Here is a 26,194-nt window from a genome sequence, read left to right as displayed (position 1 = left end):
ACAACCGGAAGCTGCATCTGAAAGGGCTGCCGCACTTCCTGTTTTGGTGACCGTAGTTCAAGTACTCTGAAAAATATCTCTCCTCCTCCGGTCCTTTTAATCGTCCTTACTTAATTCGCCAGCACTTTCTTTCGCTGATGCGGAGGAAATTCGCCCACCAACAAATGTGTGAAAGGAAACAAGTTCTTCCACGAAGATTATATCCACAGCTATCAAGGTAAGAAAAGACGTAGCCTAGCGAGCTAACTGCTAGCTACAAGATATGAACTACACAAACATCGTAAAGAAGCCTAAATTAGTTTGCTAAATTACGTTGAATATTGGAGATCGACATAGTTTAAACTTTTCAATTATATTTTGACATTCTGAAATGTATTTACCAGTACAGTTTGTGAAAAACGGCATGCTAGAACTTAGCTATGAGATACTAGATGGCGCTTGATGTTGAAACTATGCTTTACTTCTGCATGTCTGTAGTGTCAGATATTGTCGAGGGACAGGAAGTTGTCAGAGCTCGATGCTTCAGATCCATGAAGAAAAATGAGGAACCGCACAAGCTGCAGGTTTGGAACAGTCAGAAAGCCGGTTGGCTCTTGTTTGTTAGTTCGAGTTCCTGTTCATATTTGACAGCTGAAGAACTTTAAGTACGACTTCTGGACTCAGAGCTTATTCTAACATCTTCCGGTTCAGAGGTTATTTGTTTTCTGTTTCTGTTGCAACATAGTCTGTGGTTTTTTTTCTGCTGTTGTTGAAGCTTACCTTCAAACTAGAATCTATTACTTGTTTAAAGCTAAACATGCTATATGCATTGATGTATATATGTGTTGCTAAAACACTTGTCTATTTTAGATATCACTGTATGTTGGAAAAGAAAAGGCTGAATTATTGGATTATTCCTGTAGCTGTGCAGCTGGTAAAGGTTTTTGCAATCATCTAGTTGCACTTCTTTACCAAACTGCACACTAATCCCAACTCCAGCTGCCAACTGTTGCTCCTGCACAAGTGATTTACAAAGAACACAGGTCAGAAAAAAAGAGTGGAACACTCTGTCCTATGGTATGTGATATTCTACCATATACTAAATATACCACATACACTAAATTACATATACTGTCATGCATATGATCTTAAAATAACAGTACTATAGTTATGTACACAATTTATTCCTCCTTTGATTGTGTCACGCAGCCATTTAGGTTCCTTTCCTACTTGTATTTTATAAGTGCCATATAAAATGTGTTGCAATCTCAATATTACTTGTGTCAAATATAATTTCTCTCATAATTTGTTTGGAAAATATCTTTTTTGTAGACAGTGAAAAAAATACAGGCTCAACTGCTATCAATTAGTTTTATTTGCAAGTTGGGTAAAAATCTAAACTGTTCCAAATCAGTCCCAATATGTCCTAACAAATTGCTCACCCATCCCTTTATTTGTTCTTTAGTTTGACATCTTTCTGTGTATTTCTTGTAAGGGGAAACATCCTGGGCCTGTCAGCGACGTGGTGGAGCGGAAGTACATAAACTATGGGGAAAAGATATCTGCACTCCACACATTACAGAGCTTACACAGGTATAACTTTTGGTTTATTTTTTTGTACCTGTCCTTTGTCAAAACCTATTATTATTATTATTATTATGATTTTGTCACTTATTTTTGGTTGACCACTTAAAGATCCCGACATTCTGGCATAAGTAGAAAAAGTATGCCAGCTGCAGTTGAAACCACTTATACTAACATTTTCAAAAATGGTATGCAGTTGTGATTATTATGCCATAATAATGATGAAAAATGAATAATAATTATATTTTGCAGAAAGAGGGTAGATATAAACCATCAGCTCACCTTGACTTTGAGTTGACACTCCAGCTATAAAACACAGAGACATCATCAATCATTAAATTAACCAATGTAAATAATGACAGACTTGTTTCTTGTGTAGGAAGGTTTAAATCACTACATTCATTGGGATGAGTTACATTTTTCCATTTTAATATACAGTAAAAATTATTTACTGTTATTTATTTAATAATAAGAATGAAAAATAATGATAAAAATAGCAGACAGTAAGCTAATAGGTCTAAACTTCCAGCATACCTTGTTGTTGAGTTGACAATCCAGCTATAAAAACACAGATATATCATTGAACATTAAATTAAGTTAATGTTAATATCAAATAAAAATGACTTATTTTGTGTAGCAAGGTTTAAACCACTGCTTTCATTGGAATAACTGACATGTTATAAATAGAATTTTAAAGTTATGATTATTTACCATCATATGTGCAATAATAATAATGAAAATATAATAATTTCTAGAAAAAGATGATATGTCTAAACCTTCATCTCACCTTGACTTTGAGTTGACACTCCAGCTATAAAACACAGAGACATCATCAATCATTAAATTAACCAATGTAAATAATGACAGACTTGTTTCTTGTGTAGGAAGGTTTAAACCACTACATTCATTGGGATGAGTTACATTTTTCCATTGTAATATACAGTAATAAATATTTAACATTATCTATTAATAATAAATATAAAAATAGAATAAGTTATTGAAAGATAGAGCTAAATTTTCTGCTCACCTTGACGCTGAGTTGACAATCCAGCTATAAAAACACACAGATATCATTGAACATTAAATTGACTTTAATGTTAATAACAATTAAAAATGACTTATTTTGTGTAGCAAGGCTTAAACCTCTACTTTCATTGGAATGGCTAACATTTTTAAATAAAATATGAAGTTATGTTTATCTACCATTACATATGTAATAATAATAATGAAAATATAATAATTTCTAGAAAAAGATGAAATGTCTAAACCTTCATCTCACCTTGACTTTGTGTTGACACTCCAGCTATAAAACACAGAGACATCATTAAACATTAAATTAATTAATCTAAATCCTAAAAGACCATTTTTTGTGTAGGAAGGTTTAAACCACTACATTCATTGGGATGAGTTACATTTTTCCATTGTAATATACAGTAATAAATATTTACCATTATCTATTAATAATAATTATAAAAATAGAATAAATTATTGAAAGATAGATCTAAATTTTCTGCTCACCTTGACGCTGAGTTGACAATCCAGCTATAAAAACACACAGATATCATTGAACATTAAATTGACTTTAATGTTAATAACAATTAAAAATGACTTATTTTGTGTAGCAAGACTTAAACCTCTACTTTCATTGGAATGGCTAACATTTTTAAATAAAATATGAAGTTATGTTTATCTACCATTACATATGTAACAATAATAATGAAAATATAATATTTTTTTGAAAAAGATGAAATGTCTAAACCTTCATCTCACCTTGACTTTGATTTGTCACTCCAGCTATAAAACACAGAGACATCATTAATCATTAATTTATGATAATTCGTGTCAATTAAATATGACCTTTTTTCTGGTAGGAAGATTTAAACCACTACTGGAATGGCTAACATTTTCAAATATTGCATGCAGTTGTGATTATTATGCCCTAATAATAATGAAAAATGAATAATAACTATATTTTGAAGAAAGAGGGTAGATATAAACCATCAGCTCACCTTGACTTTGAGTTGACACTCCAGCTATAAAACACAGAGACATCATCAATCATTAAATTAACCAATGTAAATAATAACAGACTTGTTTCTTGTGTAGGAAGGTTTAAACCACTACATTCATTGGGATGAGTTACATTTTTCCATTGTAATATACAGTAATAAATATTTACCATTATCTATTAATAATAAATATAAAAATAGAATAAGTTATTGAAAGATAGATCTAAATTTTCTGCTCACCTTGACGCTGAGTTGACAATCCAGCTATAAAAACACACAGATATCATTGAACATTAAATTGACTTTAATGTTAATAACAATTAAAAATGACTTATTTTGTGTAGCAAGGCTTAAACCTCTACTTTCATTGGAATGGCTAACATTTTTAAATAAAATATGAAGTTATGTTTATCTACCATTACATATGTAATAATAATAATGAAAATATAATAATTTCTAGAAAAAGATGATATGTCTAAACCTTCATCTCACCTTGACTTTGTGTTGACACTCCAGCTATAAAACACAGAGACATCATTAAACATTAAATTAACCAATGTAAATAATAACAGACTTGTTTCTTGTGTAGGAAGGTTTAAACCACTACATTCATTGGGATGAGTTACATTTTTCCATTGTAATACACAGTAAAGATTATTTACTGTTATTTATTTAATAATAAGAATGAAAAATAATGATAAAAATAGCAGACAGTAAGCTAATAGGTCTAAACTTCCAGCATACCTTGTTGTTGAGTTGACAATCCAGCTATAAAAACACACAGATATCATTGAACATTAAATTAAGTTAAAGTTAATATCAAATAAAAATGACTTATTTTGTGTAGCAAGGCTTAAACCTCTACTTTCATTGGAATGGCTAACATTTTTAAATAAAATATGAAGTTATGTTTATCTACCATTACATATGTAATAATAATAATGAAAATATTATAATTTCTTGAAAAAGATGATATGTCTAAACCTTCATCTCACCTTGACTTTGATTTGTCATTCCAGCTATAAAACACAGAGACATCATTAATCATTAATTTATGATAATTCGTGTCAATAAAAAAGACCCGTGTAGAAGATTTAAACCACTACTGGAATGGCTAACATTTTCAAATATTGCATGCAGTTGTGATTATTATGCCCTAATAATAATGAAAAATGAATAATAATTATATTTTGAAGAAAGAGGGTAGATATAAACCATCAGCTCACCTTGACTTTGAGTTGACACTCCAGCTATAAAACACAGAGACATCATCAATCATTAAATTAACCAATGTAAATAATGACAGACTTGTTTCTTGTGTAGGAAGGTTTAAACCACTACATTCATTGGGATGAGTTACATTTTTCCATTGTAATATACAGTAATAATTATTTACCATTATCTATTAATAATAATTATAAAAATAGAATAAGTTATTGAAAGACAGAGCTAAATTTTCTGCTCACCTTGACGCTGAGTTGACAATCCAGCTATAAAAACACACAGATATCATTGAACATTAAATTGACTTTAATGTTAATAACAATTAAAAATGACTTATTTTGTGTAGCAAGGCTTAAACCTCTACTTTCATTGGAATGGCTAACATTTTTAAATAAAATATGAAGTTATGTTTATCTACCATTACATATGTAACAATAATAATGAAAATATAATATTTTTTTGAAAAAGATGAAATGTCTAAACCTTCATCTCACCTTGACTTTGAGTTGACACTCCAGCTATAAAACACAGAGACATCATTAAACATTAAATTTACCAATGTAAATAATAACAGACTTGTTTCTTGTGTAGGAAGGTTTAAACCACTACATTCATTGGGATGAGTTACATTTTTCCATTGTAATACACAGTAAAGATTATTTACTGTTATTTATTTAATAATAAGAATGAAAAATAATGATAAAAATAGCAGACAGTAAGCTAATAGGTCTAAACTTCCAGCATACCTTGTTGTTGAGTTGACAATCCAGCTATAAAAACACAGATATATCATTGAACATTAAATTAAGTTAATGTTAATATCAAATAAAAATGACTTATTTTGTGTAGCAAGGCTTAAACCTCTACTTTCATTGGAATGGCTTACATTTTTCACATAAAATATGAAGTTATGTTTATCTACCATTACATATGTGCAATAATAATAATGAAAATATAATAATTTCTAGAAAAAGATGATATGTCTAAACCTTCATCTCACCTTGACTTTGATTTGTCATTCCAGCTATAAAACACAGAGACATCATTAATCATTAAATTAATTAATCTAAATCCTAAAAGACCATTTTTTGTGTAGGAAGGTTTAAACCACTACATTCATTGGGATGAGTTACATTTTTCCATTGTAATATACAGTAATAAATATTTACCATTATCTATTAATAATAATTATAAAAATAGAATAAATTATTGAAAGATAGATCTAAATTTTCTGCTCACCTTGACGCTGAGTTGACAATCCAGCTATAAAAACACACAGATATCATTGAACATTAAATTGACTTTAATGTTAATAACAATTAAAAATGACTTATTTTGTGTAGCAAGGCTTAAACCTCTACTTTCATTGGAATGGCTAACATTTTTAAATAAAATATGAAGTTATGTTTATCTACCATTACATATGTAATAATAATAATGAAAATATTATAATTTCTTGAAAAAGATGAAATGTCTAAACCTTCATCTCACCTTGACTTTGTGTTGACACTCCAGCTATAAAACACAGAGACATCATCAATCATTAAATTAACCAATGTAAATAATAACAGACTTGTTTCTTGTGTAGGAAGGTTTAAACCACTACATTCATTGGGATGAGTTACATTTTTCCATTGTAATATACAGTAATAATTATTTACCATTATCTATTAATAATAAATATAAAAATAGAATAAGTTATTGAAAGATAGATCTAAATTTTCTGCTCACCTTGACGCTGAGTTGACAATCCAGCTATAAAAACACACAGATATCATTGAACATTAAATTAAGTTAATGTTAATATCAAATAAAAATGACTTATTTTGTGTAGCAAGGTTTAAACCACTGCTTTCATTGGAATAACTGACATGTTATAAATAGAATTTTAAAGTTATGATTATTTACCATCATATGTGCAATAATAATAATGAAAATATAATAATTTCTAGAAAAAGATGATATGTCTAAACCTTCATCTCACCTTGACTTTGAGATGTCACTCCAGCTATAAAACACAGAGACATCATTAAACATTAAATTTACCAATGTAAATAATGACAGACTTGTTTCTTGTGTAGGAAGGTTTAAACCACTACATTCATTGGGATGAGTTACATTTTTCCATTGTAATACACAGTAAAGATTATTTACTGTTATTTATTTAATAATAAGAATGAAAAATAATGATAAAAATAGCAGACAGTAAGCTAATAGGTCTAAACTTCCAGCATACCTTGTTGTTGAGTTGACAATCCAGCTATAAAAACACAGATATATCATTGAACATTAAATTAAGTTAATGTTAATATCAAATAAAAATGACTTATTTTGTGTAGCAAGGCTTAAAACTCTACTTTCATTGGAATGGCTAACATTTTTCACATAAAATATGAAGTTATGTTTATCTACCATTACATATGTAATAATAATAATGAAAATATTATAATTTCTTGAAAAAGATGATATGTCTAAACCTTCATCTCACCTTGACTTTGATTTGTCACTCCAGCTATAAAACACAGAGACATCATTAATCATTAATTTATGATAATTCGTGTCAATTAAATATGACCTTTTTTCTGGTAGGAAGATTTAAACCACTACTGGAATGGCTAACATTTTCAAATATTGCATGCAGTTGTGATTATTATGCCCTAATAATAATGAAAAATGAATGATAACTATATTTTGAAGAAAGAGGGTAGATATAAACCATCAGCTCACCTTGACTTTGAGTTGACACTCCAGCTATAAAACACAGAGACATCATCAATCATTAAATTAACCAATGTAAATAATAACAGACTTGTTTCTTGTGTAGGAAGGTTTAAACCACTACATTCATTGGGATGAGTTACATTTTTCCATTGTAATATACAGTAATAAATATTTACCATTATCTATTAATAATAATTATAAAAATAGAATAAATTATTGAAAGATAGATCTAAATTTTCTGCTCACCTTGACGCTGAGTTGAAAATCCAGCTATAAAAACACACAGATATCATTGAACATTAAATTGACTTTAATGTTAATAACAATTAAAAATGACTTATTTTGTGTAGCAAGGCTTAAACCTCTACTTTCATTGGAATGGCTAACATTTTTCATATAAAATATTAAGGTATGATTATCTACCATTACATATGTAATAATAATAATAATGAAAATATAATAATATCTTGAAAAAGATGAAATGTCTAAACCTTCATCTCACCTTGACTTTGATTTGTCACTCCAGCTATAAAACACAGAGACATCATTAATCATTAATTTATGATAATTCGTGTCAATTAAATATGACCTTTTTTCTGGTAGGAAGATTTAAACCACTACTGGAATGGCTAACATTTTCAAATATTGCATGCAGTTGTGATTATTATGCCCTAATAATAATGAAAAATGAATGATAACTATATTTTGAAGAAAGAGGGTAGATATAAACCATCAGCTCACCTTGACTTTGAGTTGACACTCCAGCTATAAAACACAGAGACATCATCAATCATTAAATTAACCAATGTAAATAATAACAGACTTGTTTCTTGTGTAGGAAGGTTTAAACCACTACATTCATTGGGATGAGTTACATTTTTCCATTGTAATATACAGTAATAAATATTTACCATTATCTATTAATAATAATTATAAAAATAGAATAAATTATTGAAAGATAGATCTAAATTTTCTGCTCACCTTGACGCTGAGTTGAAAATCCAGCTATAAAAACACACAGATATCATTGAACATTAAATTGACTTTAATGTTAATAACAATTAAAAATGACTTATTTTGTGTAGCAAGGCTTAAACCTCTACTTTCATTGGAATGGCTAACATTTTTCATATAAAATATTAAGGTATGATTATCTACCATTACATATGTAATAATAATAATAATGAAAATATAATAATATCTTGAAAAAGATGAAATGTCTAAACCTTCATCTCACCTTGACTTTGATTTGTCACTCCAGCTATAAAACACAGAGACATCATTAATCATTAATTTATGATAATTCGTGTCAATTAAATATGACCTTTTTTCTGGTAGGAAGATTTAAACCACTACTGGAATGGCTAACATTTTCAAATATTGCATGCAGTTGTGATTATTATGCCCTAATAATAATGAAAAATGAATGATAACTATATTTTGAAGAAAGAGGGTAGATATAAACCATCAGCTCACCTTGACTTTGAGTTGACACTCCAGCTATAAAACACAGAGACATCATCAATCATTAAATTAACCAATGTAAATAATAACAGACTTGTTTCTTGTGTAGGAAGGTTTAAACCACTACATTCATTGGGATGAGTTACATTTTTCCATTGTAATATACAGTAATAAATATTTACCATTATCTATTAATAATAATTATAAAAATAGAATAAATTATTGAAAGATAGATCTAAATTTTCTGCTCACCTTGACGCTGAGTTGAAAATCCAGCTATAAAAACACACAGATATCATTGAACATTAAATTGACTTTAATGTTAATAACAATTAAAAATGACTTATTTTGTGTAGCAAGGCTTAAACCTCTACTTTCATTGGAATGGCTAACATTTTTCATATAAAATATTAAGGTATGATTATCTACCATTACATATGTAATAATAATAATAATGAAAATATAATAATATCTTGAAAAAGATGAAATGTCTAAACCTTCATCTCACCTTGACTTTGAGTTGACACTCCAGCTATAAAACACAGAGACATCATTAATTATTAATTTATGATAATTCGTGTCAATTAAATATGACCTTTTTTCTGGTAGGAAGATTTAAACCACTACTGGAATGGCTAACATTTTCAAATATTGCATGCAGTTGTGATTATTATGCCCTAATAATAATGAAAAATGAATAATAACTATATTTTGAAGAAAGAGGGTAGATATAAACCATCAGCTCACCTTGACTTTGAGTTGACACTCCAGCTATAAAACACAGAGACATCATCAATCATTAAATTAACCAATGTAAATAATGACAGACTTGTTTCTTGTGTAGGAAGGTTTAAACCACTACATTCATTGGGATGAGTTACATTTTTCCATTGTAATACACAGTAAAGATTATTTACTGTTATTTATTTAATAATAAGAATGAAAAATAATGATAAAAATAGCAGACAGTAAGCTAATAGGTCTAAACTTCCAGCATACCTTGTTGTTGAGTTGACAATCCAGCTATAAAAACACAGATATATCATTGAACTTTAAATTAAGTTAATGTTAATATCAAATAAAAATGACTTATTTTGTGTAGCAAGGTTTAAACCACTGCTTTCATTGGAATTACTGACATGTTATAAATAGAATTTTAAAGTTATGATTATTTACCATCATATGTGCAATAATAATAATGAAAATATAATAATTTCTAGAAAAAGATGATATGTCTAAACCTTCATCTCACCTTGACTTTGAGATGTCACTCCAGCTATAAAACACAGAGACATCATCAATCATTAAATTAATTAATCTAAATCCTAAAAGACCATTTTTTGTGTAGGAAGGTTTAAACCACTACATTCATTGGGATGAGTTACATTTTTCCATTGTAATATACAGTAATAAATATTTACCATTATCTATTAATAATAATTATAAAAATAGAATAAATTATTGAAAGATAGATCTAAATTTTCTGCTCACCTTGACGCTGAGTTGACAATCCAGCTATAAAAACACACAGATATCATTGAACATTAAATTGACTTTAATGTTAATAACAATTAAAAATGACTTGTAAATGAATGTAGCAAGGCTTAAACCTCTACTTTCATTGGAATGGCTAACATTTTTAAATAAAATATGAAGTTATGTTTATCTACCATTACATATGTAATAATAATAATGAAAATATTATAATTTCTTGAAAAAGATGAAATGTCTAAACCTTCATCTCACCTTGACTTTGATTTGTCACTCCAGCTATAAAACACAGAGACATCATTAAACATTAATTTATGATAATTCGTGTCAATTAAATATGACCTTTTTTCTGGTAGGAAGATTTAAACCACTACTGGAATGGCTAACATTTTCAAATATTGCATGCAGTTGTGATTATTATGCCCTTATAATAATGAAAAATGAATAATAACTATATTTTGAAGAAAGAGGGTAGATATAAACCATCAGCTCACCTTGACTTTGAGTTGACACTCCAGCTATAAAACACAGAGACATCATCAATCATTAAATTAACCAATGTAAATAATAACAGACTTGTTTCTTGTGTAGGAAGGTTTAAACCACTACATTCATTGGGATGAGTTACATTTTTCCATTGTAATATACAGTAATAATTATTTACCATTATCTATTAATAATAAATATAAAAATAGAATAAGTTATTGAAAGATAGATCTAAATTTTCTGCTCACCTTGACGCTGAGTTGAAAATCCAGCTATAAAAACACACAGATATCATTGAATTTTAAATTAAGTTAATGTTAATATCAAATAAAAATGACTTATTTTGTGTAGCAAGGTTTAAACCACTGCTTTCATTGGAATAACTGACATGTTATAAATAGAATTTTAAAGTTATGATTATTTACCATCATATGTGCAATAATAATAATGAAAATATAATAATTTCTAGAAAAAGATGAAATGTCTAAACCTTCATCTCACCTTGACTTTGAGTTGACACTCCAGCTATAAAACACAGAGACATCATTAAACATTAAATTTACCAATGTAAATAATAACAGACTTGTTTCTTGTGTAGGAAGGTTTAAACCACTACATTCATTGGGATGAGTTACATTTTTCCATTGTAATACACAGTAAAGATTATTTACTGTTATTTATTTGATAATAAGAATGAAAAATAATGATAAAAATAGCAGACAGTAAGCTAATAGGTCTAAACTTCCAGCATACCTTGTTGTTGAGTTGACAATCCAGCTATAAAAACACAGATATATCATTGAACATTAAATTAAGTTAATGTTAATATCAAATAAAAATGACTTATTTTGTGTAGCAAGGCTTAAACCTCTACTTTCATTGGAATGGCTTACATTTTTCACATAAAATATGAAGTTATGTTTATCTACCATTACATATGTAATAATAATAATGAAAATATTATAATTTCTTGAAAAAGATGATATGTCTAAACCTTCATCTCACCTTGACTTTGAGTTGACACTCCAGCTATAAAACACAGAGACATCATTAAACATTAAATTTACCAATGTAAATAATAACAGACTTGTTTCTTGTGTAGGAAGGTTTAAACCACTACATTCATTGGGATGAGTTACATTTTTCCATTGTAATATACAGTAATAATTATTTACCATTATCTATTAATAATAAATATAAAAATAGAATAAGTTATTGAAAGATAGATCTAAATTTTCTGCTCACCTTGACGCTGAGTTGAAAATCCAGCTATAAAAACACACAGATATCATTGAACATTAAATTGACTTTAATGTTAATAACAATTAAAAATGACTTATTTTGTGTAGCAAGGCTTAAACCTCTACTTTCATTGGAATGGCTAACATTTTTCACATAAAATATTAAGATATGATTATCTACCATTACATATGTAATAATAATAATGAAAATATAATAATATCTTGAAAAAGATGAAATGTCTAAACCTTCATCTCACCTTGACTTTGAGTTGACACTCCAGCTATAAAACACAGAGACATCATTAAACATTAAATTTACCAATGTAAATAATAACAGACTTGTTTCTTGTGTAGGAAGGTTTAAACCACTACATTCATTGGGATGAGTTACATTTTTCCATTGTAATACACAGTAAAGATTATTTACTGTTATTTATTTAATAATAAGAATGAAAAATAATGATAAAAATAGCAGACAGTAAGCTAATAGGTCTAAACTTCCAGCATACCTTGTTGTTGAGTTGACAATCCAGCTATAAAAACACAGATATATCATTGAACATTAAATTAAGTTAATGTTAATATCAAATAAAAATGACTTATTTTGTGTAGCAAGGTTTAAACCACTGCTTTCATTGGAATAACTGACATGTTATAAATAGAATTTTAAAGTTATGATTATTTACCATTTTATGTGCAATAATAATAATGAAAATATAATAATTTCTAGAAAAAGATGATATGTCTAAACCTTCATCTCACCTTGACTTTGATTTGTCACTCCAGCTATAAAACACAGAGACATCATTAAACATTAATTTATGATAATTCGTGTCAATTAAATATGACCTTTTTTCTGGTAGGAAGATTTAAACCACTACTGGAATGGCTAACATTTTCAAATATTGCATGCAGTTGTGATTATTATGCCCTTATAATAATGAAAAATGAATAATAACTATATTTTGAAGAAAGAGGGTAGATATAAACCATCAGCTCACCTTGACTTTGTGTTGACACTCCAGCTATAAAACACAGAGACATCATTAATCATTAAATTAATTAATCTAAATCCTAAAAGACCATTTTTTGTGTAGGAAGGTTTAAACCACTACATTCATTGGGATGAGTTACATTTTTCCATTGTAATATACAGTAATAAATATTTACCATTATCTATTAATAATAATTATAAAAATAGAATAAGTTATTGAAAGATAGATCTAAATTTTCTGCTCACCTTGACGCTGAGTTGACAATCCAGCTACAAAAACACACAGATATCATTGAACATTAAATTGACTTTAATGTTAATAACAATTAAAAATGACTTATTTTGTGTAGCAAGGCTTAAACCTCTACTTTCATTGGAATGGCTAACATTTTTAAATAAAATATGAAGTTATGTTTATCTACCATTACATATGTAATAATAATAATGAAAATATTATAATTTCTTGAAAAAGATGAAATGTCTAAACCTTCATCTCACCTTGACTTTGATTTGTCATTCCAGCTATAAAACACAGAGACATCATTAATCATTAATTTATGATAATTCGTGTCAATTAAATATGACCTTTTTTCTGGTAGGAAGATTTAAACCGGGGGGCGCTGTTGAGCGGTCAATGGAGTAGAACGTGGGTGGTGGTAGCTCCTGCCAATTTCGTTTAAAATTATTATTCAGCTGTGCTTTTCATCGTAAACTAAGTCTGTGTTATCTACTTTATTGCTCTGTTGTCCTGTATATATACTTTTGTACCACGTAGCAATGTCAGGAAAAGGAAAATCTCGTACCATTCAGACGCAGCTAAAGTCATGCTCACAGGCCTCGGCTTCTCTGCCGCTAGAGCCATGTGTTGTAACCGCTCCGACTCAGCTGAACCCGGACGCCGATACCCTAAAGCTCGAACTACTGTCCTCTTTGAAAGAAGACATCGCCGGCATTATTAAGAAGGAACTTCAAGAAGTTCTTGGAGATGCGTTGTCATCCATTAAAGCTGAGGTACAAGCCGTGAAGACGCAGCTAGCAAATGACTATGCTGCTACTGATGCTAAGCTGGTTAAGCTAACGGCCACGGTGGGGGACGTGGAGGAGGCGCTCACGGGTTGCACTGATGACATTACCGGTATGAAAACTACTCTGGAGCAGCTTACGGCTAAGGTCACCGTGTTGGAAGACAAGTGTGAGAACTTGGAGTCAAGATCACGCCGCAACAATATCAGGATCATCGGCGTGGAGGAGGGCGCTGGCTCCTGCTCACCTACCGCCATGGCTGCGCTACTGAAGGAAGCGCTCGGGCTGGAAAAGGAACCGCTGGTGGACCGGTCTCATCGCTCTCTCCAACCCAAACCCAAACCAGGCGAACGACCTCGAGTAATTGTGTGCAGGCTTCATTACTACAGTGACTGTCTGGACATTTTACGTCGTGCGAGGGAGCTCCAGCGGATTAAAGTCGGAGCTGGAACTATATCGATTTTTCCGGATCACACTGCAAAGGTTGCCCGGGCTCGAGCAGCCTTCAGTGTGAGCATCTACACTGATGTTTATTGTTATGTAGTATTTTTCTCCATTATATAGGGATTATAAGGTTCTATTTTGGCTCTAATAAAAAAAAAAAAAAAAAGAAAAAGAAAGAGGGTAGATATAAACCTTCATCTCACCTTGACTTTGAGATGTCACTCCAGCTATAAAACACAGAGACATCATCGATCATTAAATTAGTTAATGATTTAACTAGTACTAGTAATTATTACTGGTGCTAGTAATAATTAGTACATTTTTTGTGTAAGAAGGTTTAAACCACTACATTCATTGGTATGAGTTACATTTTTCCATTGTAATATACAGTAATAATTATTTACCATTATCTATTAATAATAAATATAAAAATAGAATAAGTTATTGAAAGATAGATCTAAATTTTCATCTCACCTTGACGCTGAGTTGACAATCCAGCTATAAAAACACACAGATATCATTGAACATTAAATTGACTTTAATGTTAATAACAATTAAAAATGACTTATTTTGTGTATCAAGGCTTAAATCTCTACTTTCATTGGAATGGCTAACATTTTCAAATATTGCATGCAGTTGTGATTATTATGCCCTAATAATAATGAAAAATGAATAATAATTATATTTTGAAGAAAGAGGGTAGATATAAACCATCAGCTCACCTTGACTTTGAGTTGACACTCCAGCTATAAAACACAGAGACATCATCAATCATTAAATTAACCAATGTAAATAATAACAGACTTGTTTCTTGTGTAGGAAGGTTTAAACCACTACATTCATTGGGATGAGTTACATTTTTCCATTGTAATATACAGTAATAATTATTTACCATTATCTATTAATAATAATTATAAAAATAGAATAAGTTATTGAATGATGGGTCTAAATTTTCTGCTCACCTTGACGCTGAGTTGAGATTCCAGCTATAAAAACACACAGATATCATTGAACATTAAATTAAGTTAATGTTAATAACAATTAAAAATGACTTATTTTGTGTAGCAAGGTTTAAACCTCTACTGTCATTGGAATAACTGACATGTTATGAATAGATTTTTAAAGTTATGATTATTTACCATTTTATGTTTAATAATAATGAAAATATAATATTTTTTTGAAAAAGATGATATGTCTAAACCTTCAGCTCACCTTGACTTTGAGTTGACACTCCAGCTATAAAACACAGAGACATCATCAATCATTAAATTATTTAATGTCAATAATAAAAGACCATTTTTTGTGTAGGAAGGTTTAAACCACTACATTCATTGGGATGAGTTACATTTTTCCATTGTAATATACAGTAAAGATTATTTACTGTTATTTATTTAATAATAAGAATGAAAAATAATGATAAAAATAGCAGAAAGTAAGCTAATAGGTCTGAATTTTCTGCTCACCTTGACGCTGAGTTGAGATTCCAGCTATAAAATCACACAGATATCATTGTACATTAAATTAAGTTAATGTTAATATCAATTAAAAATGACTTATTTTGTGTAGCAAGGTTTAAACCTCTACTTTCATTGGAATAACTGACATGTTATGAATAGAATTTTAAAGTTATGATTATTTACCATTTTATGTTTAATAATAATGAAAATATTATAATTTCTTGAAAAAGATGATATGTCTAAACCTTCATCTCACCTTGACTTTGTGTTGACACTCCAGCTATAAAACACAGAGACATCATTAATCATTAATTTATGATAATTCGTGTCAATTAAATATGACCTGTTTTCTGTTAAGAAGATTTAAACCACTACTGGAATGGCTAACATTTTCAAATATGGTATTCAGTTGTGATTATTATGCCATAATAATAATGAAAAATGAATAGTAATTATATTCTGCAGAAAGAGGGTAGATATAAAACATCAGCTCACCTTGACTTTGAGTTGACACTCCAGCTATAAAACACAGAGACATCATCGATCATTAAATTAGTTAATGATTTAACTAGTACTAGTAATTATTACTGGTGCTAGTAATAATTAGTACATTTTTTGTGTAGGAAGGTTTAAACCACTACATTCATTGGGATGAGTTACATTTTTCCATTGTAATATACAGTAATAATTATTTACCATTATCTATTAATAATAATTATAAAAATAGAATAAGTTATTGAAAGATGGGTCTAAATTTTCTGCTCACCTTGACGCTGAGTTGACAATCCAGCTATAAAAACACACAGATATCATTGAACATTAAATTGACTTTAATGTTAATAACAATTAAAAATGACTTTTTTTGTGTAGCAAGGCTTAAACCTCTACTTTCATTGGAATGGCTAACATTTTTAAATAAAATTTGAAATTGTGATTATTTACCATTACATATGTAACAATAATATTGAAAATATAATAATTTCTTGAAAAAGATGAAATGTCTAAACCTTCAGCTCACCTTGACTTTGAGTTGACACTCCAGCTATAAAACACAGAGACATCATTAAACATTAAATTATTTAATGTCAATAATAAAAGACCATTTTTTGTGTAGGAAGGTTTAAACCACTACATTCATTGGGATGAGTTACATTTTTGCATTGTAATATTCAGTAATAATTATTTACTGTTATTTATTTAATAATAAGAATGAAAAATAATGATAAAAATAGCAGAAAGTAAGCTAATAGGTCTAAATTTTCTGCTCACCTTGACGCTGAGTTGAGATTCCAGCTATAAAATCACACAGATATCATTGAACATTAAATTAAGTTAATGTTAATATCAATTAAAAATGACTTATTTTGTGTAGCAAGGCTTAAACCTCTACTGTCATTGGAATAACTGACATGTTATGAATAGAATTTTAAAGTTATGATTATTTACCATTTTATGTGCAATAATAATAATGAAAATATAATAAATTTTTTGAAAAAGATGATATGTCTAAACCATCATCTCACCTTGACTTTGAGTTGACACTCCAGCTATAAAACACAGAGACATCATTAATCATTAAATTATTTAATGTCAATAATAAAAGACCATTTTTTGTGTAGGAAGGTTTAAACCACTACATTCATTGGGATGAGTTACTTTTTTCCATTGTAATATTCAGTAATAATTATTTACCATTATCTATTAATAATAATTATAAAAATAGAATAAGTTATTGAAAGATAGAGCTAAATTTTCTGCTCACCTTGACGCTGAGTTGAGATTCCAGCTACAAAAACACACAGATATCATTGTACATTAAATTAAGATTAATAATATCAGTTACTAGGATCCGATCTATTAACTTTTAAATCGCTACTTTTATAGGAATAACTTTAATTTTCTAATGAAATCGACATTCATGCCAAGTCGTTCTGGTGCATTTCTCCAAGCGTCCTTGACATTTGCAACATGTCAAAGCAATTCATGCAAAGAGCAAAACACCATGAATTATCTGGAAAAGCCAGTTTATTTCTCAGAGAAAACTGGCTGAGCAAATGATTCACAAATATACCTACACTGGAGAAACTTAGCATTTATCTGGGCAAAATTTACCAGTTGAGTACAGATTTAGATAAAACGTCTAACAGAAATGTATAAAAATATGCTCTATGTATTATGACAACTTATTCAAGCATTCTGCATGTTAAGACTTACATAATGAACTTAAGCTCTGATCAACATGACAAAACCAGGTAAAATGTAGGAAATGCACATTATCTCTTGCATGATGTACAAAAGCATTTGCTGCTTTTTTGAAGTGCAGAAGTGACACAATGGTTTGAATATTCAACAAGCAGGTTTGAGAATTTCACTTCTGTTCTGAGAAATGCATGAAAGCGACTGAGATAATAAGAAAATATTTTAAAGTAAAGTCTGACGTTATTTTGTAATGTGTTTTAGAAATTAAAATATACTATTGTATTAAACATTGAGCTTAGTTTTATTATGAGCAATCACTCTGGCTATAGAAACAAAGATAAAATAAAAATAATTCAGGTCAATAAAAAATGTGTGTGGCATTTTAATTGAAATGATCCAGCGTAATGATTTATGATTGAGATATGATTTTTTAAACAATGAATTAATTATTTAATTAACAATAATAATTAGGGGTAAATTTGAAGGTTATTTTGTTACTTTGTGTTTTATAAATCAAAACAGTGCAACATATAATTGTTATGGATGGATGCAGTTACCTTGAGTTGTCTCACTAGCTGTAAAAACACAAAGATATCAGAAATTAGGATAACTTATGTCAGTAAAAGAATAAAAGAAGAAATGTGTTCTGTGTGGCCAGGTGTAAACTATTGCTTACTTTGCAATGACTAAAATGTTTCGAATGTCATTTATGGGTATACTTATTCCTCAGTTAACTAATAAAAATAACAAAACATAATATGTAAATCCGTGTTTCTCAAACATTTCAGGCTGAGGATCACTTACTCCATTTAACAAACTCACACACAGACCACATAACTAGAAATTGCCCCACAACAACACAACATCTTAATATTTAGAACCTGAAATGAAAATATTAGTTTCCTAACTCATTATCTTAATTCCTCCTAATGTGAAAGGTGGCGCTGTTTTATAAATGTGCCACAATAAAACCATGAACAAGTCGACTCGGGGCGTTTTGAGTTATTTATTCTGAAAGTTTGGATTGTAAGCTTTCAAATGTTGGAAAATACATGGAAATCAAAAAAGTTCTTTACTACTAGTTCTTTATTTGGGGCTATTTGTAATTTAGAAACCTGATAAAAGAAAACAGACCTGAGTTGTTTGGCAAAAACAAATACTTTCTTTCAGCCAGTAGATAGTACAACATAAATCATTTATTTTAGGTATTAGGATGCAGTTAGTCAGCGTGGGGCGCAGCGCTGCTCACCGCTTTGTCACAGTCATATCGCATTCAGCACAGTAAACTAGATCTGTATGCCTGCTGCATGTTATGTATCATAATAATATTGAAAACAAAAGTTCTGCAACTCCTCCTGAGAGTTTTCTTTTTTTGTGACCGGGTGTTAAGCCACTTGTTATTATTTTTAACCACAATCCTATGGTGAGCTAACTGTAGCGTCACACTTTGAGCTCAAGTCAAGGCAAATAAACCATTGTTTACATGCAGTACCGCGCGGACCACTGGGGGGCGCTCATGGACCACTAATGGTCCTGGGACCACAGTTTGATTAAAACTGATGCAAAGACAATGTCGGAGGTTATTTTGTTACTTTGTGTTTTGGAAATTCTAATATTATTCCTGCAGTATTCTTAGACAATTAAAAGATTAGATGTTTGGACAAGACAGGCAAGACGGTCTAAATTTTTAACCGATTTTGATTCTGAGATAACACTCTGGCTATAAAAAAAACAACAACAAAGATATCATTGAAAATATTTTTTTTATAAATATGTGAGAAAAAGAAGAAGAATTCTGTTGAAAATTCAAATTATTCCGGCTTGTTTTCCAGACACAAAACACCCAGACACTAACTGCCAGAAAACTGCTTGTATTTTCTGTTTTTTAAAGCACCTGGACGGTTTCTAGAAGCAGCACAGATGCAGATGGAAGTATAAATTTAAAACACCCTGGAAAACTGCTGTCTAAGCTCATAAAATTAACTTAATTCTGGGTTAGGATTATCTGCTTACATAAAGTACAACAGAATTTCCTGTTCCACTGCATTCCTTCTGCAGACGTCATAACAAAAAAGGAAAAATCTGTATAATTACAACAGGAGTCCCTGCTCTGCTTGGAAACGTAATGATATAATAATATCTAGAGGTAAAGTCAGATATTATATATATATTTATGCACAGATAGACAGAAACTTTCAGCTTACCTGTAGTTGTTTGCGTTGCCACTCCAGCTATAAAACAAATATTTAACATAAAATTTAAAATGCCAACAAATTGGCATTTTTAATTTGGCATGATTGGAATGTAATTACAGGTGAACTGAATTATCAATTAACAAAGTATAATATAAAATTAGGATATGATTGTTCTATAATTTATTACTTTAGACTTTTATTAATATAAGCTCTCTTTTTCTCTGATGTATTTAGTAGGTTTTTTTCATTTTGTTGTATTTTAAAAAGAGAGTAGAATATATTTATAGCTGTTCAGGCTATAATACTTCAGTTGTATATTTTACACCATTATAAATGTCAATTTTAAAGATAAAGCCATTTTATACAGAAAGTTCAAAATTAGCTCTTTTTTCTCTGCAGCAAAAATCATGTTGCGATTACATGATAATTGTTCTTGTATGTTTAAACTGTACTGCTTTAATTATTTAGTGATGTTCATGAGATCATCAATTAGGTTTAGTAATACAGTAAATGTGTAGTAATAATATCTAAACACTGTAATATTGAGATGTGAGAGTTTGCATCTTTCACATCTCTGAGTAAATTAAACTAGATGCATTGAATTAAGTTTTACAGTGTAGTTACTTACCTGTAGCTGACAGCAGCAGTAAAGGCAGTAAGATTCGACCTGCCATTTTTCCAAATTTGTCAAACCTGTTTTAAAAATATAAAATAAAAGACTATTTCAGCATCTGAATTTATGTTGATCAAGAAATGCATCAAAATTTCCAGTCAAAACTACGTTGTTTTTTTTCACTCAGACTTAAATAAAAACATTAATTTGAAGCTTTTACCTGTCTAAGTGCCTCTCTGGTGTAAAAGCATCTCAAGTGACAGACCTGCACTGCAACAATACTTTATATACAGACAGTTGGCACAAGCCCATTATTCTTTGTTCCAGTAAGCTGCATTGAAAGAATGAGACTCAGCTGCTTCCTCATATTTTAGCACAATATGGTCATCAAGACTGCCTCTTAGGTTAAACATTATTATTAATCTGTTACTTGATCTTCCTGTTTGTCTGCTGTTATAAACTTAATTAATTATCACAAAGTATCTTAGAGTTTACAGCTGAAAATTAAGTACATATTAAGATAAGATGTGCAAACATACCCTGCATAGTAGCATAATGTAAGTTATATCTGCATAAAGGAGAAAAAAGGTTGTTTGCAATTTGCAACTAGGTTGACTAGAGTTAATATAACAGTGCATCTACGGGCCAAAGTTGTAACATTTTTTAATTCTATTTGAGGGCCGCACAAACTCAGTCCAAGAGCCAGAAATAGCCCCTGGGCCGCACTTTGGACACCCCTGGTTTAATGGAAGCAGAGTGGGAACAAAGTGGCATACATTATGAACAGTTCTTTAAACAGTTCCCCAGTTCTTCTGTCTTTAAGAACAAAAACAAACATGTTTGTTAGCAGTTTTGATTATCTATAAATGAACAATTTACATAAGGACAACAGGTGCAGAAAATATAAACTAAAAAAAAAGAGGTGTGGTATATTAAACTTCTCATTTCCTTTAATTTCATCTTTTATTTTAAAACGTTCTCTAATTAACATGCAGACTCATTGGAACAGACCTGATGTCTATTTCCCAATCATTGAAATTTTTTTTTCTTCAAAAGTGAAACTGGAAAGTTAAATATGCAACTGTAATCTGTTAATCAAGATGCTGTACATTCCAGAAAGAATCAGAGATTTAAAAATAGATGAAAGATCAAAAAGACAAACAAAGCGTCACATAAAGGCAAAATATAATATAATAAAAAGATGAGACCAGATAGAAATGTAAATTAAATCTTTAGCCTTTCGGGTAATCTGTGATAAACTGGAAAGTTTTTGTTCTGGATTAAAAAGAAACAGCAGTTTCTGCACATTCCAGATTTTCAAGTTGTTGTTTCTAAAACCCTTTTTTGGTTCTGGTGCCAAAGCGAAAGAGTTTGTGACGGATATTCAGACCCAGGAGGGTCGAGTAAATTTAATACAAATCAGGGAAGTTCATGAGGACGGCAGAAATGTATGTCAGTTTAATCTGTGACTGGTGGCAGGTGTGAACTATTTGTTTTACACTAAATACACTTATACAAACATAATTTTATTTTAGATTTGTTTCTCTTATAGTTGATTCTCAAACTATATGTTCAGTTTGTAGAGACGCCACATCTGATCTGATGTAGTCAGACTCCTGCCAATCAGAGTTAAGGAAAAACATTTAATACCAAAATAAAAGACATGATCCATTTGCTGCCATGTTTCAAAGAGAAACCAGCAGGTAAGAGACACTCCCACCTGACTCACCTGAACTTTGGTTTCTGGTTGAACATATTTGAACGAGGTGTGTAGTATTTTCTTTAAAGTGAAAGTATGTCAATGAGATGAACAAAACAGAAACCACACTTAAATAAATGTGAATATCCATCACACCTGCGGATGACGGAGCCGTGCTTTAATGACAGATTGACATCTTCGTCTGCTTTCCCTTTGCACGCACACACAGATTGTGATGACGAATTTTATCTCTTGAAGAAATGCTACATATCAGATATAGATCAATCAGAATGACATTTAGTTTTGATTCTTGTCCTAGAATAATATGGAACTTTTTGACGCTCGGTCCAAAAGCTGCGTTGACAAATGTTTGAGATCCACTTCCAAAAATTGACAGGATTCCATTGAAAACAATGGGCAGGTGTTTTGTGATTCAATTCACCTGTGAAGAAAAAAGGTTTTTCATAGGAGACACACAACTGATATTTTTGGACTATTACTGATGTGGATATTTAAGAACTGAACAGCTGTTTGGTAATATACCAAGAAGAAATGTTTTGGCTTCGAAAAGTACTTTGTAAAAGTAATTTCCATTAAAGCCGCAAGCGGCGTCGGGCGGCCCTCGCAGCTCAGCGTCGCTCTGGCCCATTGACCACCATGGGGGTCCCGGCTCCGCCGCCCACCAGCCACCACAGACACTCTCACGCAGTTCCCGCGCCCGTCTGCCAGGTGATACGCATCGATGCGTTCGGCAGCGCTCCCCGACAACGCACAAAAAAAATCTGGTGCAGATCAGCTGACGCCACGAGAAGATATAGCTGATGGATTAGCCTAGGGGGCGCAGTGGAGTCAAATTACAATTCAATGCTATTGGGCTTCTTAGAGGTTCACAAGAGTCAATCATAAAAAAACGTTACGTGGAAAACCGATGATGCATGTATGATTTAGAGACGACCGTATGCGTTTCTCCTTTGACCTCTTTGTCATTGGTGGAGTGATACTGAGTTGGCACAGGATTAAATCCATATAAATAATAAAGTAAAAGTAAGACATACAGCAGAAAAAACAAGTGACTTCCTGTCGGAAGTGGGCGGGGCTAAGGTAATGTCATCAATCGAACATGACAATGTGATCAGGACTGGTCTGTAGAGAGACATAGGAAGTCTGATGCAGCTGTGTCCTTTCATGTGGAGGTTATTGAACCTTGACGTTTCATGGCGAATGGTCAAAGTTTGACACTTAGCCACGCCCACATGCTTTGATGTACGATCAATGTTTTGATAACTTATGACCTTCAATGCCTCAAGACTGTGTTGAGTGATTCTGAAGTCTGTATCTGAAAAACTGTAGGACGAATTCGATCAGATACGACGTCTATAAAAAAGAGAAAATGATGGATTTGATCCAAAATGGCTGACTTCCGTATGGCAACGGCGTTACAGGTCCCTTCGCCCCATTGCCATGGCCACCCCCTCCATTGAAAACTCTTGGCACTTTAAAGCAAGTGAGACCAACTTGTTATCTGTCATCCAACACAGAATCATCTTGATTAGGTCAAGAGAGCCATAGATGGAACTTTCCAAGGAATAAAATAGCACTTCCTGTTCTGAGGGGGTGGGGCTTAGATGACGTCAGACTATGACGATATAGGATCATCAGGCATCCCACCAGGATCACTCTTGCCAAGTTTGGTGCAGCTCTGTCGAAATATGTGAAATCTAGAGACAAACGTATGGCAACGGCGTTATAGGTCACTTCGCCACGCCGCCACACCCACCTTGAAACAACTGTAACAAATGATGTTTATGGTTGTCTCTGCTTCTCCTTTCTTCTGAGTGGAAAGCCTGTAAACATGAATAGCTCCAGTGAATGAAGGAACGACCGTCGTCTTCTTCCCCAAACTCTGTCTGAGGAACGAGGAGGCAGGGTTCCTCATTAGGCCTCCTGGTGAAACGCTGTCGACATTTTGGTTCCTTTTTTGTCTTTTTGATTTGACATGGTATTTTGGTCAATTTCTAAAAAAAAAAAAAAAAAAAAAACATATATAATGCATTGAAATACTAATAATTTATGTGGTGGCTTATACTTTTGAACAGATTTTCTTGACTATACAAACAAGTGATGATTAAAATCTCCCACTTTGTGGTGTATCACACTCTTAACCCAAGTTGCTCAACAAAAGAGCCAAAATTGAAATTCTCTGGGGGTGAAAAAGAAATATGCAAAATCATCCTGGCTCCGCCTTCATGATTCTGCATTTGCAACACTGAAATTTTTGAATTTCAAATGTCAAAATGTACAAGTTTAAGAGATTAATCACAAAATTCCTGAGTTTTTGACAGAAATTTACTCCTATTTTTCTATCTACAAGAGTCCTAATACACTGTTGTAAAAATCCCTTTAAGGTTTTGGATCTAGAATAAATATCTGGCTACTTTATTTGCTTGATTTTAGGTTGTTAATTTTTGGCCAGTGACTACTTTTAAGGCTAAAGGTTTGGCACACATGGCAAAATGTTTGGACACCCCTACTTTAAAGACTAGTTCAATCACATAAAATAAGTACAGTAAAATAAAAAAGAAGCACAGCAAAATCAATACTTAGCTGAAACAATAGTTTCTTTCATTTTATTGACACAAGTATTTGATTTTTTTTTATTATATTAGAAATGCCACTTTTAGGTTATTTATTATGCCAGTCATGTGGTTTGCAGTGCTTCTGGATTGACCAGTCATTGCATTTCCTTGTTCTGCACAATGGTAACCTGTGATAATGTGATGCAGAATGCAGCTTTGCTGTCATATGGTGTGAAGGTATGAAGAATCATAAAATAGACTCAGGCTCCTGATAAAAACTGGTGGAAAAATACAACACAATAAAAACCAAAGATGCAACAAATCCAGAATATAAGGCTTCACAAATAATAAACATACAATCTAAGATAAGATTTTATTAGGAAATAATACAAGAAGTTATTAAGGAACAGAAGTAGGTTAACCTAAGGAGAACAAAATGTGTGTCAAAATTGAAAAACAAGAAATATTACAGCGTGTCAGAGGCTTTCAGCCCCTGTACTTCATTGCAAGGCTCCAAAAATAACATGAGGGATGAAACTGACTAATTTGGCTGTTGTGTTAAACTGTTGTTCAACTGTGCAGTCTGAACTTACGGCCACAAGATGGCGCAGTTTTATTACCTCTGGTTGGTCTGCACCTCATTTTAAATGTAAATTTATAAAATGTAAATATATTTAGATTTTAATACAGTTGCACACTGATTATTACAAACACAATGCCAAACATTTGAGGTGAAACAGGTTGATGATAAAATCTGTTGTTGATATTTCAACACAGAAATGATAAATTGTAAGT

General features: G+C 30.9%; 1 protein-coding gene across 50 annotated transcripts in view; it reads right to left on the bottom strand.

Annotated features, from left to right (window-relative positions):
* Positions 1-21,376, bottom strand: part of LOC102219373 (alpha-tectorin-like) — a 34,852-nt gene extending 13,476 nt beyond the window's left edge. For 3 of the 50 annotated variants that reach the window (XM_023340906.1, XM_023340913.1, XM_023340908.1), the window contains exons 1-65: positions 21,345-21,376; positions 21,140-21,204; positions 20,521-20,547; positions 18,874-18,891; positions 17,880-17,903; positions 17,641-17,664; positions 17,387-17,410; positions 17,136-17,159; positions 16,884-16,907; positions 16,613-16,636; positions 16,374-16,397; positions 16,124-16,147; positions 15,873-15,896; positions 15,623-15,646; positions 15,383-15,406; positions 15,135-15,158; positions 14,864-14,887; positions 13,692-13,715; positions 13,440-13,463; positions 13,201-13,224; positions 12,962-12,985; positions 12,709-12,732; positions 12,457-12,480; positions 12,204-12,227; positions 11,964-11,987; positions 11,712-11,735; positions 11,460-11,483; positions 11,207-11,230; positions 10,967-10,990; positions 10,728-10,751; positions 10,473-10,496; positions 10,234-10,257; positions 9,981-10,004; positions 9,729-9,752; positions 9,234-9,257; positions 8,994-9,017; positions 8,755-8,778; positions 8,499-8,522; positions 8,259-8,282; positions 8,020-8,043; positions 7,764-7,787; positions 7,524-7,547; positions 7,285-7,308; positions 7,033-7,056; positions 6,781-6,804; positions 6,528-6,551; positions 6,288-6,311; positions 6,036-6,059; positions 5,797-5,820; positions 5,543-5,566; positions 5,291-5,314; positions 5,039-5,062; positions 4,799-4,822; positions 4,568-4,591; positions 4,317-4,340; positions 4,065-4,088; positions 3,813-3,836; positions 3,573-3,596; positions 3,334-3,357; positions 3,082-3,105; positions 2,843-2,866; positions 2,591-2,614; positions 2,351-2,374; positions 2,098-2,121; positions 1,846-1,869 (exon numbers count right to left, since the gene is read on the bottom strand). In XM_023340906.1, coding sequence (XP_023196674.1) covers positions 1,846-1,869; positions 2,098-2,121; positions 2,351-2,374; positions 2,591-2,614; positions 2,843-2,866; positions 3,082-3,105; positions 3,334-3,357; positions 3,573-3,596; positions 3,813-3,836; positions 4,065-4,088; positions 4,317-4,340; positions 4,568-4,591; positions 4,799-4,822; positions 5,039-5,062; positions 5,291-5,314; positions 5,543-5,566; positions 5,797-5,820; positions 6,036-6,059; positions 6,288-6,311; positions 6,528-6,551; positions 6,781-6,804; positions 7,033-7,056; positions 7,285-7,308; positions 7,524-7,547; positions 7,764-7,787; positions 8,020-8,043; positions 8,259-8,282; positions 8,499-8,522; positions 8,755-8,778; positions 8,994-9,017; positions 9,234-9,257; positions 9,729-9,752; positions 9,981-10,004; positions 10,234-10,257; positions 10,473-10,496; positions 10,728-10,751; positions 10,967-10,990; positions 11,207-11,230; positions 11,460-11,483; positions 11,712-11,735; positions 11,964-11,987; positions 12,204-12,227; positions 12,457-12,480; positions 12,709-12,732; positions 12,962-12,985; positions 13,201-13,224; positions 13,440-13,463; positions 13,692-13,715; positions 14,864-14,887; positions 15,135-15,158; positions 15,383-15,406; positions 15,623-15,646; positions 15,873-15,896; positions 16,124-16,147; positions 16,374-16,397; positions 16,613-16,636; positions 16,884-16,907; positions 17,136-17,159; positions 17,387-17,410; positions 17,641-17,664; positions 17,880-17,903; positions 18,874-18,891; positions 20,521-20,547; positions 21,140-21,185 — 1,555 coding nt within the window. In that variant the 5' untranslated portion in view covers positions 21,186-21,204; positions 21,345-21,376. Of the gene's footprint in view, positions 1-1,845; positions 1,870-2,097; positions 2,122-2,350; positions 2,375-2,590; positions 2,615-2,842; positions 2,867-3,081; positions 3,106-3,333; positions 3,358-3,572; positions 3,597-3,812; positions 3,837-4,064; positions 4,089-4,316; positions 4,341-4,567; positions 4,592-4,798; positions 4,823-5,038; positions 5,063-5,290; positions 5,315-5,542; positions 5,567-5,796; positions 5,821-6,035; positions 6,060-6,287; positions 6,312-6,527; positions 6,552-6,780; positions 6,805-7,032; positions 7,057-7,284; positions 7,309-7,523; positions 7,548-7,763; positions 7,788-8,019; positions 8,044-8,258; positions 8,283-8,498; positions 8,523-8,754; positions 8,779-8,993; positions 9,018-9,233; positions 9,258-9,489; positions 9,514-9,728; positions 9,753-9,980; positions 10,005-10,233; positions 10,258-10,472; positions 10,497-10,727; positions 10,752-10,966; positions 10,991-11,206; positions 11,231-11,459; positions 11,484-11,711; positions 11,736-11,963; positions 11,988-12,203; positions 12,228-12,456; positions 12,481-12,708; positions 12,733-12,961; positions 12,986-13,200; positions 13,225-13,439; positions 13,464-13,691; positions 13,716-14,863; positions 14,888-15,134; positions 15,159-15,382; positions 15,407-15,622; positions 15,647-15,872; positions 15,897-16,123; positions 16,148-16,373; positions 16,398-16,612; positions 16,637-16,883; positions 16,908-17,135; positions 17,160-17,386; positions 17,411-17,640; positions 17,665-17,879; positions 17,904-18,873; positions 18,892-20,520; positions 20,548-21,139; positions 21,205-21,344 lie in introns of all 50 variants that reach the window. The other 47 variants (XM_023340910.1, XM_023340925.1, XM_023340907.1 and 44 more) reach the window with 46 other exon arrangements.
* Between the last annotated feature and the right edge of the window lie 4,818 nt (positions 21,377-26,194).

Source organism: Xiphophorus maculatus, chromosome 10 (genome assembly GCF_002775205.1).
Source record: "Xiphophorus maculatus strain JP 163 A chromosome 10, X_maculatus-5.0-male, whole genome shotgun sequence".
Lineage (NCBI taxonomy): Eukaryota > Metazoa > Chordata > Actinopteri > Cyprinodontiformes > Poeciliidae > Xiphophorus > Xiphophorus maculatus.
Note: the sequence above shows the minus strand (reverse complement) of the source record. Positions and strands in the feature narration are given on the sequence as shown.